The following is a 16,738-nucleotide window of genomic DNA, read 5'->3' as shown; positions in this document are numbered from 1 at the left end:
TAAAAAAAAAAAAACTATTTTAATGATTCGTTTTACTTTTCTACAAGATATTAAAAATATGAAATTGTTAAATGTAACAATAATATGATTACACATTGAAACTATTAAATATGTACATTTATATCTGACCAATCAAGTAAAGATTTAAGTTTGTCCAATTTTTAAACTGGATCGATTAATTGCACTTGGCTCAGGGTAGTAGAAAACATACAATATATGATCGTTATATATAGGATTGTCCGTCATGCTTCTTGGCGGGTTAGAACGAACTGGAACATCAAAGAAGTAAAAAAAAGAAAAAAAAAAAAAAAAAGTAACATGAAAATAACTTTTGAATAAGCTTGTGTGTGTTTTACAATATTTATAATAAATGTTGTACTGTAATACGTATAGTATAAATAAAGTAAATAATGTATTATCCAAATATAATACCATAACTGTTTTGTGTTGCGTATAGGTTAAGATGTATCAAGTTATTTTAGTAGTGTGATCTCATTAGATTTAGAAACTATAAAATATTCGTAAAATATTCGTAATATTTAATTTGTAATATATCATTTGTTTCAGATTTGAGATTAAAACAAATTGAGATAGAAAAATTAAAACTTTAATGAGAATGGCAGGTAGTAGCGAACTTTGGATACAATGTTTTACATGTTGTTTGCATCAGCAAGAACCTCGTTCACGAAATGGAAAACACAAGACCCATCACAGACTCAGGATAGATCGAAGCATGATAGGAGAACCTACAAATTTTCGGCATACAGGGCATATAAGTAGCGATGATTTCAATATGACTGGAGATTGCTTATCTACTATTCAAGAAAGAATGCAACATAAAGGAGGTTATGATACTTCCATTAGTGTTAAGGTAATGATTATTTTATTTTAATAACTAAGCATGAATAAATCTTGTAAAAAATATATACGTATGTTTATGTATATATATATTTTTTTTGTTCTTTTCTTATTTTAGGCATATTGATATGTATTACAAAGTATTTGAACAAACTGCCAGAGTATTAATGGAAGGAATAAATTGACTGACTTTTTATCAGTTATGTATTTACTTCCGGACTTCACAAGCCCATAGCACAATGCACTATGCACAGTGATGCATTTTTTTAAATGTTTTTATAGAATAATGTCTTGATAGAAAGGGTACTTTTCTTAGCGTCATTTATTACAGACGAGATCTCAAAAGGATTAAACAAATAATCTTATATGAAGTTAAAAAGAGTGTACGAGTCTTGGTCATATACGTGAAAATTGATATATTTTGATTTATTGCATAGACTTCTAAGATTATGAATGTATTTATATATTAATGAATTTTTCCACGTTGATTTATACCTTGATTACTTTAATTTGTAAGTGTAACCTAGTAAATAAAATAAACGATTGTATATAACAAAAGCCATAGGAATTTTAATACTGTATTATGACACAAATATATTGTAATAATCTATGATTATAAAAAATATGAATAATCAGAGGAAAACAAAATTTATAATCAAAATCTATCTCGATTCAAAAGTTCTGTTGCATTAAGTCCTTTTGATTTCATTTACGATAATATAAAGTAAATTAAATATCCCTATATAATTAAACAACAAGATCCCTACATTTTAAATACTCTCTATAAAGAGAATGATTTAAATTTTCTTATGTATTCTTGAAAAGTCAATTATCATATTAATTAATGTTTATATTTGTTTTTATTAAATAAATTATATTAATTTCATTATTATTATATTAAATGGAAATCGATTAAGAATTTTTAAAAGACATTAATTCAAAATTTATAAATTTACTACCAGAGTTTTTTCATTCATTTTATTTTCTTGTAATCTCTCATTGTAATTATCAAATTTCGAACGGAATGTGACGATCATACGTTTAATAACATATTTTATCTATTAATATTATTCTTTCCATACAAATCGATAGCATTTAGACTTCGAACTGTAGATGTCTGCCACGTCACCGACAAATACCACTATATTAATAACTGCAGTTAGTTACTCCTAGAATTCTGTCCAGTACCTCCATTAAAGATAACTTATGTAAACATAGTTTACTCAATTAAATACTCATATTTTCTCAACTATTTTCTATATATTATTATATGTACTAAATATGTCACGCGTACTTGTTGGTGTGAAAAGGGTAATAGATTATGCGGTCAAGGTAAATTTTGGCTTATAAAATATCTAAACATAGAATAGTTTAAATTAAAAGGGAAGAAAAAAAAAAAAAAAAAAAAAAAAAAAAATTAAATTTATCATATCTCATCAAATTTGATCTTGTTAAATGTTATTCGTTAATTTTTAACGAATAATGAAAAATACTTGGTAACATTGAGATTTTATGAATTTTTTAAAAATGTTTTGTAATGAATATTTTTGTCTGATTTTTTTAGATCCGTGTTAAACCGGATAAAACAGGAGTTATTACTGATGGAATTAAACATTCAATGAATCCTTTCGATGAGATAGCTGTTGAGGAAGCTATAAGAATGAAAGAAAAAAAATTAGCACAAGAGGTAATTGCGATTACATGTGGTCCTTCTCAGGCACAAGATAGTTTAAGAACTGCATTAGCCATGGGTGCTGATCGTGGAATACATGTTGAAATATCACCAACAGAATATGAAACTTTGCAGCCGATTCATGTATCTAAGATTTTAGCAAAACTTGCAATAGATGAGAAAGTTGATTTGATTATTGTCGGAAAGCAAGCTATCGATGATGACAGTAATCAAACTGCCCAAATGATAGCTGGTAATTTAGATTGGCCGTTAGGAACATTTTGCAGTAAGGTAAAATAAATCTTTTTAATTTGTATTATATTACTTTCTAATATTGGTAATAATCATTCGAAAATATAATGGATTTATTAATATAAGATATAAAAATATTTGTTTTACTTCTTTTGTCATTTCTTCTATTATTAGATCGAACATGGTAATAATGAATTGACTATTACACGAGAAATAGATGGTGGTTTGGAAGTCCTCAGGTTAAAAACTCCAGCTGTTCTCAGTGCCGATCTTCGTCTTAATGAACCTCGTTATGCCACATTACCAAATATTATGAAAGCAAAAAAGAAACCAATTAAAAAAATTAGTTCAAAGGATCTTGGCATAAATACATCCGCCAGAATTGAAATTATTTCTGTAGAAGAACCACCTGTTAGGCAGGCTGGTGCAATAGTACCTGATGTCGATACTTTAATAATTAAACTAAAGGAGCGTGGACATCTTTGATATCTTCCAAATGATCTATAAAATAGAAGAAATGTTGTGCCTTCCTTTGAATGAATTTTATTATATTTTTTACTGTATATAACATATGCCGTCTAAACATAATTAGAATGAATAAGCTCTATATTATATATTTTCATAAATTTGTACCATGTGGTGGCAAAATGTATATTCTTCTCTTTATCATTTATTTTATAATTTTAATAAAATAGTATATTATATACTCTATATATCTTTGGTAAACATAACAATATACATCAAACAAATCTCTTATGAGTGTGTACATATACATGTAATCATTTACAAAAAAGAATATTATAATTTTTCTTTAATTCATTGATCTTGAATTGTCATAATCAATTGACACAATTATCTAAATATTCTTTTACTAATAAAATTCTACAAAATAAAAATATTGACATTGATATTACGTATTTTTTAATGAACAAAATTTTAATAAAATATAAGCTGATTGGAAAGTTTAAATTGGCTTTGTAAAATGCAGCACTCTAGTTCAAATATAAAATGGCAATTATATCAATTTGCATTAATGTTGCAAAAAAATGAAGTTACATGTGATAGGAAACAGTTCATAAAATTATTTTTGCACTGATTTTTATAATCATTTAAATTGAAGAACTGATATTTAATTATTCAATGGTTCACATTTAAAACTAGTAAATAAGTTATTCTTATTTCGAACTTACGATAAATCGAAATGCAGGTACAACATAAGTAAATTCCTACATAATCTATCCTACATATTACAATTATTATTTTTGTCTTGGAAGGGCAGAACGAACTGCCAATATTTCATATTCATTATTTTTCAATGTTCTTAATTACTAAACAAGAAAATATCATATGTTTTGTATTATATGTTTTGAAGCAAGACTGCTTATGTCTGTTCTTGATCTCGATAATTTCAATATCAACTATTCTCTTATATAAAATTCATTGTATTATGACAGTCTTTTATGATTGCGATTCTATTATGTTTCGAAGGTTAATTCAATTGTTCAATATTTTTTATATTTTTTACATTAAGACCTTCCAGTCAAATCTACTATTACTAGTATGCGTGATAGGAGGAAAAGGAGGTGGGTGAAGTTGCCACCCATTCAATTCTTCGCGAGCGGCTAAACATGCCAAGTATGGTACTCGTTGAACTAATTTCGTTACTTCTGCTGCTGGTGGTATCTGACCACCAGTCAGTTGTTTAGTACAAGCTGCTAAAGAAGCAGCATGAGCTACTATGAGAATGTTACCTACCGTACTTTCAATTATCCGTTTAATTAAATCATAGCTTCTTTCATAATACTGTGCTGCATTTTCTTTTAATGGAAGATCCTTTGCTTGAATTATTTCGCTATAATTTTTATCCACATTAAAACCTGCATTAATTAATTCTTCAGAAGTCATCCAGACAGGTATACCGTTTGGATACCATGCTAACCATTCTATTAAACCTGGTTCTATTTTCATGGGTATATCTAAATCTAAACCTTTTAAAATATGAGCAAGCGTTTGAACACATCTGAGAGATGGTGAAGTAAAAGCAACATCTATTTTTATGTTAGATGATTTCATTGCTTCGCCAACCAATCCTGCTTGTACTTCTCCAACTGTCGTTAAAGGACTATCGTTTTGAAAGTCTCGTATATTCCTTAGTGGTATCTCCTTTGGCATATTTAGGTCTCTACGTACATAACAACCATTTTCTTCAAAGCAATATGGGATCCATGCACCAAATGTAAAATCTACTCTCTCTCCATGACGACATATGAAGATCTGTCTTGCAGAAACTATAGGTGATGAAGAGGCCTCCTCTATCTATGTAAAAATAAAAATACGAATTAAAAATAAATATTATTTAATTAATATAATAATTCAAATGTTTCAAGAAATTACTGATTCTTTATTTATTTCTATTCCATCTGGTGTATCTACAGAATCTTCAGTAGATAACAATGATGGTTGTTGTTTTCTTGTTTTTGGCATTGCCTCTTCTTCCACGGTTTCACTTTTCTTATTATTAATTTGTATAGTAGTATGCAGTGTCCATGAATCTGATTCAGCTGTTCGTTTTGTATGATTTAAAGGTAAATGACCTGAAGTTCCTGTTAACCAGGAAGTACCTTCGACCCATCCATCGGTAGAAGCATTACATGTTCCTTCTGGTATATAAACGTAATCTCCTACTCTTAATTCTAAGTCATCATGTTCTTTAGATGTATACGCGTGTATAACTTTATGAACATGAGAATTTTGTAACCTAGTATCTCTAGAGTATAATCTAAGTTCCCAATTGTCCGGTGTAGTTGGTCCCAACTTTTCAACCATCAAACGGAGAGGTTGAAATAAGTTGCTAGGAAATTGATAAGCCAATGTGAGATGCAATGATTTTACTTGAGGTTTGGCAGTAATACCTAAACTTGTTAATTTATCAACATAATTGGTAGAAATTTTTGTAAGCCATTTAGTGTCTGCATCTTTGACGAAAAGTCCCATAAAGTTGGGCGAAACATATGTTTCCAAATCAATACGATCGCAAAGCTCATCTAAGTCGATGATATTTTCAAGAGAACTTACAAGTTCTGGAGTTAATTCATCTGATGCCTAGGAATAAAAATAATTGAAAACAAGATACAAACAGTTTATCTAACAGAAGATTAATGATTCTTTTTTACTTTAACTATTTTATCATGTAAAAATTAATTGTCATACTTACTTGAAAAAAAGATACAAGTGTAATATGTGGTATAAAGTTATGTGCCCCATTCCAACCTAATTCTTTGCTTTCTGCCCAAAATGTTAAAAGACGTTCTGCCAATGCTCCTGTAGGACAAGCATATAAGACATATTGTCTGTGTGTAATAAAATCTAGAGTCGGATCTCTGACATGGGCAAGTAACCAGTCAGATGCAAGCTGAACACCACGATGTCCAGTAGCAGCTAATGCTTTTTCCCTGTAATCAGGTAAAAATTTATAGTCGAACGAAGAAAAATAATCCTTTTGCGTAACAGATTCTTTAATAATGAAAATTTAATGCGTCTGAGTAAAACGAATTAAACAATAATTGTTGTATAATGTAAAAATGACTAAATATAATTAAGTTTTTTTTTTTTTTTTTATAAAATATATTAAAAATTATAAAAAGAAAATGCAAAAATGTAATTACAATGATTATGGACGGAAAATCATATGAATTACAAATGTCTTATATATTTTGACAGCTGTTTGTTTACAATGACACTCAGAGTAAATACAACAAAATGTTAATACGAATTGAAATTTATTTGTTTTCGATAATAATAGAATCATATTGTTTTTACAATACTTACGCTCGATGTTTCGGAAATCCAAGTTGTAAAAGTGTTTGTAAAGGAGTCAACTGTTGCTTCGAAATTTTCGTCGCGGTTGGATTTTTTCGTGGCGGTAATGTCGCCATGACGGTACGTTACTTAAGAGTCGCCACCAAGCTGTAGCTTGATCATGAACGAGAAATCTTACTACGATGGAAGAATGTACCGTTGAATTTTTATATGAAATACGATTGAAATCGTCCATCTCCCTTTTTTAAATCGATAAATTGGATAAATTTGAATTCGAATTAGAGTATATCTTTGATATAACGTTTTTTCTTTTTCTTTTCTTTTTTTTTTTTTTTCTTTTTTTTTTTTAATACCACAAAGAATTTAATAGCGGCACTTTAGATGAATACTTTATCTAATAAATGATATAACTATTTTTATATTTTCCTGATGAGATTGTTTTCTTTTTTTCTTTTTTTTTTTTTTTATCGTTTGCATAGAAAGAAATTATAGATAAAACAGTGTTATCTCACTGTTAAGATAAACGAAAGATTACGGTAAGAAGATAAGTTATCGTAAACAATTGTATTCGCTTAATACCCGTGTAATTATATGTTTGAATTATTTCACATATAAGACAAATTAAAAGGATATTAGAAAGAAATATATCCTACAAAAAATTTCATAATCTTCGTAGATATATTCGTCAAGTAAGAACGAAGATTATCTATTGGTCAATTCCGATGGAACCAAAATCTGTTTCGTTCTCCGAATAGTATCAGATAGAATAAATTCCATTCTTACTAAAATCGAACGGAATATCCAATAAGATTATACGTCGAACAAAGACAACGTTTGCTTTGTATGGAGTTTTTCCTTTTTTTCTTTTTCTCTCTCTCTCTCCTTCTATACAAATAATTTCGTTCGTCAATCATATTGTTGATATTTCGCGAATAAAAATTTATTTCAATATAATACGAATGAATGTAGACGAGTTTTTGATCAATGTATTTTACAATTTTACAATACTTTAAAACCTTTCCGATTTAATAACAATGTTCTCTATAATAAGATAAAATTAATTATCATATTGTTTTATACATTAATAAAATTTATATTTTGCTAAGTACGCTTTTTAGTTAGATAAAAAATCATTTAAATTCTCCATATTAATTTGCTTCGAAGTCTTCGCTCATCAACGTCTTACATTATATGTATTTAAGTAACATACGTAGCTGAGGTTATAGTATAAAAATACTACTTGTTCATTTTAAAAAAGTATGTATATATATATATATATATACATATACATCATACATATATATATATATATATACATACACATATACATACACATACATATAATATATATATAATATATAATATATATATGTGTATATATATACATATATATATATATATAATTACTTAAGGCACACCTCATACACAAAATTATAATTTTCACAATTATATTTCATTTCTCTTCATATCAAACACATACTTCGCAACAATTCGAACAATGGCACACCACTGTTTCACAGCGTAATATATTTATAGTTAGTTTAAAAGAAACAACGAGATATGTGAAACTATACATTTTACATTCGTTACAATATCCTGGTTACGAGCATTCTTTGCGCCACGATACAACCTCGATAAATATATAATAAAAAAAGTTACACAGCATTCATATACATATAAAATATAATAACACCTCTGTTAAAGGTAAAATTGTACCTACATATGCATATATGTACGTATGTATGTATGTTTGTATGTATGTATGTATGTATGTATGTATGTATGTATGTATGTATGTATGTATGTACAATACATATTATTGCTTAGAAACGCGGTGATTTCTTATTAGATCATAATAAAGTCGGTCCTTTGAAATTAATTCTAAATAATTATTGTTAAAAATTGAAACGAAGCTTGCGTAAAAGAATATTAATAAGAAACTACAAATAGCTCGTGATCGATGAGAAGATAACAATGGTTTTTTTTTTCTCAAAATGTTTATTACAAGACATATAAAGTTGTTGGAAGTCAATAATAATTACTCCCTTATCTTCTATTCTTTTTTTTATTTTGTCACGTAACTATTTGGCACGCGTGAAGAAATTTACAAGGAACCGATCGAATTATGATATTGATTTTCCACCCTTTTTTTTTTCTTCTTTTTTGTTTTTGTTTTTCTTCCATTTGCGCCCGTACTCTCCATTCTCATTAACATGTCATCTCAATGTTAATCCCAATCGTTTCGTATCGACATAATGATCGACGTAATTGATAAATCCATTCATTCGGACATCTCTCTATGTATATTATTTTATTACAAAGATTACATTCCTTAGTTTAATGATGAGAAAAATACTCGTCCTCTTCTTCGTCTTAATTAAAAACACAGGGTGTTTCTTTTTTTAGGCAGTTTACATGAGAAATGATTTTATTGAATTTTTTTGCGATACTTTAAGCGATATTTTTCATTTGGATTGCACGATATATATATTGCGTTATATATATATATATATATATTCTACAACCTGATTATATATTAAAATGTCGATGCTGTTGACATCATAAATTGATTGATATTAATGATGAATTTCTTGAAAAAAAGTTTTACTATATTAATAAAAGAAAATTTTGAATACTATTATTAGATATATTATAATATTACGAATGTATGTGGAAAGACTCGTATTGATTATACATTTAATATGTTGACCTTTATATTACCTGCAGAACATTCTATTTCCATAAATTGGTGTATAAAAAAGAAAAAGAAAAAAAAAAAAGAAAAAAACAAAAAAAAAGTTATCTGAACATAAAATTATTTAATCGATGGAAATTAATTAAGAAAATTCGAAAGAACGTGCAATTTTAATTTCTATAAGTATGACTGTGATTCAAATCATCGAACGATTAAGTTTATCGTTAAAAGTCGAGAACATTTTTTTATTGCTAACAGATCAATCGCAAAGAAATGTAAGCTCTTTAAAGGATCTTTAATTACGAAATAACACGATGTTCGATAGGATCAGGAATATGAAGAAAGAGAATAATTAATACTTCTTTTGTGAACTCCATCTTGTCGGGGTTTAGGCGTAAAATCTGTACGGCCTGTAAAGTAAAACGGTATCAACTTACCGTCAATTCTTCGATCCTTTATTTCCTTATAATATATTCACATTAGTTTATAAAAATAAGCCTTTACGCAAATCGCAAAATTTTTTTATAAGAATTCTTAATCCTTTTTTTTTTTCTATTTTTGCTTTCTTCTTTGTTTCTTTTTTTTCTTCTTTTTTTTCTTTTTTTTTTTTTTTTTTTTTTTCCCCTTTAATCGAACATAGATATCGTTCGTTGATTTACAAAATTCATACGCGAAAGTTAATAAAACGATGCTCTCTATTCATTTATTTCTCTGCAAAGTATTGGCGCTATCAAAAATGCACCATCATTACATGTACAATTAAAATTTCGTATAATCACAACGTTATTGCACGTTATTAGGCTAAATCTAGCCTTTAGTTTTGACTAGTAGTTCGTATTGAACGGCACACGTACATAGATATTATTTTTTTCTACTTCTTCTTCCTTTTTTTTTTATATCCAAATACATCTATTGCTAGCCGCTTCTAATAACGAGATTTCTTTCAACTTGCATACATAAAGATACGTATTACAAAATGTAATAAAACGAAATTAAAAATAAAAATAATGTCGTTAAATAACTAAGTCAGGAATAAAAGAAAAAAAAAAAAAAAATCAATAACAAATAAAAAAAAGAAGTTAAATTCATTTCGACATACGCGTCCAATAAAAATGCTCATATCTTCGTTATTTATTTTAACACAATCACGTCGTTCAAGGTTTTTTTTTTTCAATCGGCCATTTAAGGTACTCCATGATGTCTTATGGTTATTATTTTATCTGAAATAATCCAAATATATTATATCACCATTAAGATCGTACAAGACCCAACGACTTCCATTTCTTCAAGGTCTTCCTAATAATATCTCTACTTCTTCATTATTATTAATAGGTATTTTACGAAAGTACCATTAATAATCATTATTAATATCATCGATTTTATATATTAATCGATCCGATCTAAATTTCAACGTCAGATCTCACTTTTGTGTATCATATATTAGATCGAATTCATCTTTATCAAAAATTAACGAAGACTCTTCGTTCCATGAATTATTATGAATTATTATGAATTATCTTATTTATGAATTTGAGATAGATCGTGACAAGATTCTACATAAAGTAATATAAAATTGTGTATAAATACGTATATATATACATACATATATATATATACGTATATAATCTGCTTTCTCTTTTCGGCGACTCTAAATTGCATTATATCAAATGTTATGTTGATTTTAAATGAGGACAATTAGATATGAATATGAATTTACAATTTCATTTTATAAATCGATAGTTGACGAGGAAAGAGTATAGGATTTGTCAGATGTAACTTCATCGATCTTCGTATTTTTGATATTCGTAATAATATCAAGGAAAGATCGAGAAGAAAGATATTTTGAAATTGTCTTATTTGATGGAATATACTTATATCTTTTCGCACTGTTTGCTAATAATTCATTCATACCAAAAATTCTTTCTATTCGAAATCAGGATCTATTCGACATAGACATTTTTCGAATTGGATCATCCATCCGATCCTCGTGATCCAATTACAAAAATCCAACTTTCTTCTCGCAGGTTCGTTGCAACATCAATAAGAAATCATGTATAGTATCAGTCTCGTAATTGGCAGTGCGTATTCGGGAATCGAATAATTGGAGATACGTTGTTTGAACGATTATACCGTAACCCTGTAGTATAATTTTCAGAACGTCCTGAAACATAAAACCGATGAATCGTCCATTTTCACGCACTTTTTATCGAGTTACGAGTTGGATCTGTCGTATAGGGCATAAAAGAGCCCTCTCTCCTCGATCGGTCGAGCTAATGAAATTTAAACAAGGTGTTCGATATGACACTCCACGATCTTTCTCAATTGATCTTAATTAATTGATCTCACCAAGGCATGATCGTTCTTCTATCTTGTTAATTCGAGCGTATCACTATCGACGAACGTATCGGATTCGATCGAGTCAGTTGCGTTTCATCTGACGGATTAAAACTTTTTAGATAATATCGATCGCTAAAATAACCATTGTATTTTGTTTATTGTTTATTAATAATTTGAGGAGACCGTGCATGATCGTAAATATTCAAACAAATTACTTATCGATCATAAGTACGTTCAATTTTTACTATTATTTTCTTTTTAAGCAATCGCGATGTCCTAATGCGTGAAAGTATTTTTTGTTATTGTGATTGGTTGAAAAAAAAAAGAAAGAAAAAGAAAATAAAAAGAAAAAAAAAACTGATCTATAGAAAAATACTTACACTCGGGTCATCGATATTTTTTAAATCTTCGAAGACGATCTTCTCATAACTAAGATAAATATTAAATAAGGAACTTGTAAAGATCGTCGAGAAGGGAAATAGTGATGGAGAATTAAATCGGATTGTGATTGTCATAAGACCGATAATGGATATTGATAAATATAAGAAGAAAAAAAAAACAAAAAGAAAAGAAATCAAATCGTTATAAAACCATATGATTAGAGTGTTATAGCATTTACTTTCTTTCTTTTTTTTTTTTCTTCTTTTCCAGAAAAAAATCATCCCTCCATTGACCGTCGTCGTAAAGAATTTAGAATTCTCCTTGATAAACAAACAAAATTAAATTAATTATTATTAATTTAAGTGTTTGGCCATTTTTTCAAAAGATTTTCATGGAACGACGAAGAATCAAGGATCGATTGTTCATGGGCATACGGAATTTAATAATTCACTGTTCAACAAAAATAAATTCTTTTTTTCGAATATGAATTGAAATATATATCATCCGATAGATCACGTCATATCGTGTAGTAGATATATTTTTAAAAAAATGTTTCAGGTTTTTTTTTAGCATCGTACTCGATGCAAACTATATCTCATTAATAAATTTAGAATGAATTTTTTCCTTTCCTTTTTCTTTTTTTTTTTTTTTTTTTTTTTTTTTAACAAACGTATCTGTTTCCTATCATTCCGAGATTTAACCGATTCATGACGCAAAATCAATACCGATATATATCGTACCAAATAGATATTACAATATGATTTCTTTTAATATTTATCATAGGCATTTGAAAATTCGTATACTCGAACAATGATGATGTTTAGAAATAAACTCACGCGAATACAAAAATCAACGATCGATTATATTTTAATTTTTTCCCCTCCCACCAACTCATCCAACCCTGAAAATTTCGGAGAAATTAATTTTCGATCGGTAGAATTCGTGCTTTATGTATGTATATATATATATATATATACATATATATATATAAATATGGATATATATATCCATTCGAGTTAAAAGTTTTTTGTCCCTTTTGTTACTTTCCGTTCTTTCGATCCGAACTCAAAAGTCGCATGCCTTCGACTGGTCACATCTCAAACAGTTATATCGGGATGTAAGAAAAGTATGCGGCTTTCGCGCGTCTGTCATCATCATTGTCGTCGTTGTCGTCGTCGTCGTCATCGTTATCGTTGTCGTTGTTGTCGTTGTCGTCGGTGGTGTCACGATCGACCTACTTGCGATAACTCATCCAAGACTCGAACGAAGGGACATAATAATCAAAGAATTATCTTTCTTCGACGATCTCCGAGATGAAAGAAAATCGATGTATAGCGGAAAAGAGAAAGACAGAGTGAGTGAACGAATGAGAGAGTAGGAGAATGACAGAGAGAGAGTGAGAGAATGAAAGAGAGAGAGAGAGAGAGAGAGTGAGAGAATGAGAGAGAGAGAGAGAGAGAAAGAGAGAGAGAGAGAGAGAGAGAGAGAGAGAGAGAAAGAGAGACTCACTTGTCACGTTTAGTCCATTTTTAATCGCGAAAAACTTGAAGGAAGAAGAGCCAGGGCCTCGTTTGTATAGTCTAAATTTTTTCGGCTATTCGTTTCTTCCTCGGTTCCTTCATGATCGTGTCGCCATTTTTAAGATACTTGATAATCCTTGTAGATATTTCTTTCGTTTCGTTTTCCTTCGAACCTTCCTGTTCTTTGTTTTCCCTTAATCCTTCTTCTTGTTCTTCTTTTTTTTCTTCTTCATGAATTCTCTTTTCCTTCCGTCTTCGAGACTCGAATCGAGATTCCTTCGGAAACTTTTCCGATGGTTTACGACACAGCGAGACTCGAATATGAGCATCACCGTTTACGTTTCGCCTTTGTCACTCTCTGTCCTTTGTAAGGTCGGAGGGCAATTCGCATGCAACTGAAGATGCTGACCCTGAAATCGGTGATCTCGGTGACGGAGATGACAAGCTCGTTCTCGATGACACCGGCAATGAGAGACCTGCGGCACTCATCGCCACGTTAAGCGGTATCGTGATGAACGGTTGATTTCCTTGCGATGAATTAACCGATGTTGTCGTACCTAAATTTAAACAGGATATGGTTCTTATTCTAAATTTGGCGCTAATATTCCTTATCCTCTGATATTAAACGTCGCTCAATGCGTGATTCTAACGGTATTGATTTCTTCTGTTAACTGTACTCTTTATCCCTTGATATTAATCCTTTCTTGCATTGAAGAAAATATAATGGAAAGATAGTGAAGTAAGAGTTCAATTTTGTTTTCTTTTCTTTCTTTCTTTATTATTATTATTAATATTATTATAAACGTTGTTATAAACGTTGAAAATGAAAATGAATAATAATATGAACATGAATATATATATATATATATATATATATATATATATATATATATATATATATGAACGCGAATAAAATTTTTTTTTACAATATATTACTATAAATTTTTCATCTTCATAATGAAGAATCAATATTGTTACGTTAAGAACGATCCATGATCTTTCTCTGTCCGTCATTTTTCTGGCGTAAAAATGACATTAACCGGTGACCGATAAAACCTACCTCCGTCTTGTGAAATTTGTACCGGTTGACCGTTTTGTCCGATACCGAGCAAAACACCCGGACTAGGCGAATAAATGACACTTTGTGGCATCTGGTACATGATTCCAGCGGAGAACGAAGGTATATTACCTGAAACGATAGAATAAAGAGATTTGCGACTTAATACGCACAAATAGATACATAATAAACACGCATAGGTAAATAGATATGTATCGTATTTGGGAGAATATAAAAATGGATATTGAAATGTAAAAAAAGAAAGATATTTTTCGTGCGAAAATACTCGATATCAAAATCCACATGTACAAGATACCTTCTAGACTACAATTAGTCCTAATATGGATTTATAATAATAATAATAATAATAATAATAATAATAATAATAATAATAATAATAATAGTAATAATAACTTTAGAAGGGAGTTTGGGTCTAGTTAAGTTTAAGTTGCGTCATCGTTCTCACATTATCCGTGGTTTTAGAAAATTTAAAGACCTAACATATACGTAGAACAATTTTACTATTTCTCTCCCCCACACTAAAAAAAAAAAAAAAAAAAAGAAAAGAAAAAAGAAATTGTCTATTTTTCACGTAAAAGGGCTAGCGTCAATTTTATTGTAATCCCGGTATGGCGTTATATCGAAACAATGCGACTCCCGGCCTCCCTCGCTTTCTCGATTAGCCGTAAAAGGGCGAACTGTTAGTACGACGAAGTAGATTTCATCATCACCCACTGTCTCTTATCACGGTGCGTAATGGAAACGTAGAAAAAGACGGACGAACGAAGAAACGAAGAAACGAACGAACGAACGAACGAACGAAGGAACGATCCGATCGGATGGCATTCACTTTGCTGCATTAGCATCGGATATTTATGTGTGCACCTGCAACCGAGCGTGGCGATCTTACATACACAGATAGTTTTTAATTGCATTCGCGTTCTATCTCTCCTACCATTGACACAGAATTTTCCATAAAAATGAGAAAGCAGTATCGCTGCACTTTCAGAAGGTTAATCTTTAAAACATTTTCACACGTTCGTCCTGTTAGGTTACATATTTATCATATCGGGATGATATCCTTCCTTCCTTCCTTCCTTCCTTCCTTCCTTCTTCTTATTCCTTTTACATTTTTAATGTGACATAGTTCGATTAGTATATTCGCATACCTATCGTGAAATTGCCTCGAGAAAATCTCTATCGATTAAATGAATTTCTACTTTCAATGGTAATGAATAGAAAGAAAAATGTCTACCGCTAGATATATATATATATATATATATATATATATATGTATATATATACATATATGCATATATATACACACATACGACGAAAATCTTCGTAGGACGAATTTATATGCACGAAGGATAAAAGACGTGATATTATATACCGTTTGAACTGAGTGTTACTATGAGTGTTACAATAACTATATTATTCGTACGAGTTATTATCGTCCGTTATAAAGGAACAAAATATTTCTATCAAAATAATTCCTATCATTTATTTCATATTATTCACACATGCTCGTCTCATTTAACATAATGACGCGCAAGTACGATCCATAAGAGAATATTTTTTTTTGTATGCTTGTTACAACTACAAAAGAAAAAGAGTTTCAATGTAAAAGATATAATAAGGAGATTATAAAAGAATTTTCTTAGATTCACATTTTCTCCCCCGTAGTACTCCCGTCCTTCTCCCTCAACAAAAATCTTCCCCGTTCAAATATCGTATCGTTTCTCGCGAATTCACCCTTTCAAACGTGAATTTCACGAATGTAGGAACAAAAACGTAAAAAGTATAATAGCGATTCGGGAACGGTGGGGTTGGGGTTGGGTGTATATGTATGTGTCTGTGTGGGGGGGGGGGGAGGACAGGGTTCCTTACATTCGCGTTGCAATTAGAACGGTAATTCTTTTTCGATTCGATGGGTATAACACTGACAAAACGCGTCGCGGCGCTCGTTCCGTAAATCTTTTCTCGGTCGTTGGACCACCGGAGTGGAAAGGCCGTCCCAAAGGCCGTCTCAAAGGCCGTCGCAAATCGCTTGCCTCGCTGCGTCTCGTTCGATCGACTCTTCTCAAGATAATAATCCACCGAAAATTCCACTTTCTACGTGGTGGTTAGTTACTCTTACATACATA

General features: G+C 29.9%; 4 protein-coding genes across 8 annotated transcripts in view; 2 read left to right on the top strand and 2 right to left on the bottom strand.

Annotated features, from left to right (window-relative positions):
* The first annotated feature begins 200 nt into the window (after window positions 1-200).
* LOC124951615 (CDC42 small effector protein homolog) lies at window positions 201-1,477 on the top strand. 4 transcript variants are annotated; one of them, XM_047500301.1, is made up of 3 exons: window positions 201-311; window positions 568-871; window positions 977-1,477. In XM_047500301.1, the coding sequence occupies exons 2-3, from the start codon at window positions 611-613 to the stop codon at window positions 983-985; spliced, it is 270 nt and encodes an 89-aa protein (XP_047356257.1). In that variant the 5' UTR covers window positions 201-311; window positions 568-610; the 3' UTR covers window positions 986-1,477. The 4 variants fall into 4 exon arrangements, with proteins under 4 accessions (XP_047356257.1, XP_047356256.1, XP_047356254.1 ...); XM_047500300.1 differs by having other exon boundaries at window positions 205-343; XM_047500298.1 differs by having other exon boundaries at window positions 232-403; window positions 977-1,474.
* Window positions 1,478-1,917: 440 nt separating this feature from the next.
* Window positions 1,918-3,495, top strand: LOC124951881 (electron transfer flavoprotein subunit beta). The gene is made up of 3 exons (XM_047500903.1): window positions 1,918-2,190; window positions 2,423-2,821; window positions 2,957-3,495. Exons 1-3 carry the CDS (start codon window positions 2,140-2,142, stop codon window positions 3,266-3,268), a joined length of 762 nt encoding a protein of 253 aa, XP_047356859.1. The 5' UTR covers window positions 1,918-2,139; the 3' UTR covers window positions 3,269-3,495.
* Window positions 3,496-3,890: 395 nt separating this feature from the next.
* LOC124951879 (protein UBASH3A homolog) lies at window positions 3,891-7,423 on the bottom strand. The gene is made up of 4 exons (XM_047500899.1): window positions 6,611-7,423; window positions 5,997-6,234; window positions 5,177-5,884; window positions 3,891-5,098 (listed from the first exon to the last, which is right to left on the bottom strand). Exons 1-4 carry the CDS (start codon window positions 6,715-6,717, stop codon window positions 4,304-4,306), a joined length of 1,848 nt encoding a protein of 615 aa, XP_047356855.1. The 5' UTR covers window positions 6,718-7,423; the 3' UTR covers window positions 3,891-4,303.
* A 945-nt stretch (window positions 7,424-8,368) lies between these two features.
* LOC124951880 (serum response factor homolog) overlaps window positions 8,369-16,738 on the bottom strand; it is a 32,423-nt gene continuing 24,053 nt past the window's right edge. Inside the window, exons 4-5 of one of the 2 annotated variants that reach the window (XM_047500900.1) lie at window positions 14,595-14,723; window positions 8,369-14,091 (exon numbers count right to left, since the gene is read on the bottom strand). In XM_047500900.1, coding sequence (XP_047356856.1) covers window positions 13,886-14,091; window positions 14,595-14,723 — 335 coding nt within the window. In that variant the 3' untranslated portion in view covers window positions 8,369-13,885. The remainder of the gene's footprint in view (window positions 14,092-14,594; window positions 14,724-16,738) is intronic. The other variant, XM_047500901.1, reaches the window with a different exon arrangement.

This window comes from Vespa velutina, chromosome 9 (assembly GCF_912470025.1).
Source record: "Vespa velutina chromosome 9, iVesVel2.1, whole genome shotgun sequence".
NCBI classification, from domain to species: Eukaryota; Metazoa; Arthropoda; class Insecta; order Hymenoptera; family Vespidae; genus Vespa; species Vespa velutina.
This window is presented reverse-complemented; position numbering and strand designations above follow the sequence as displayed.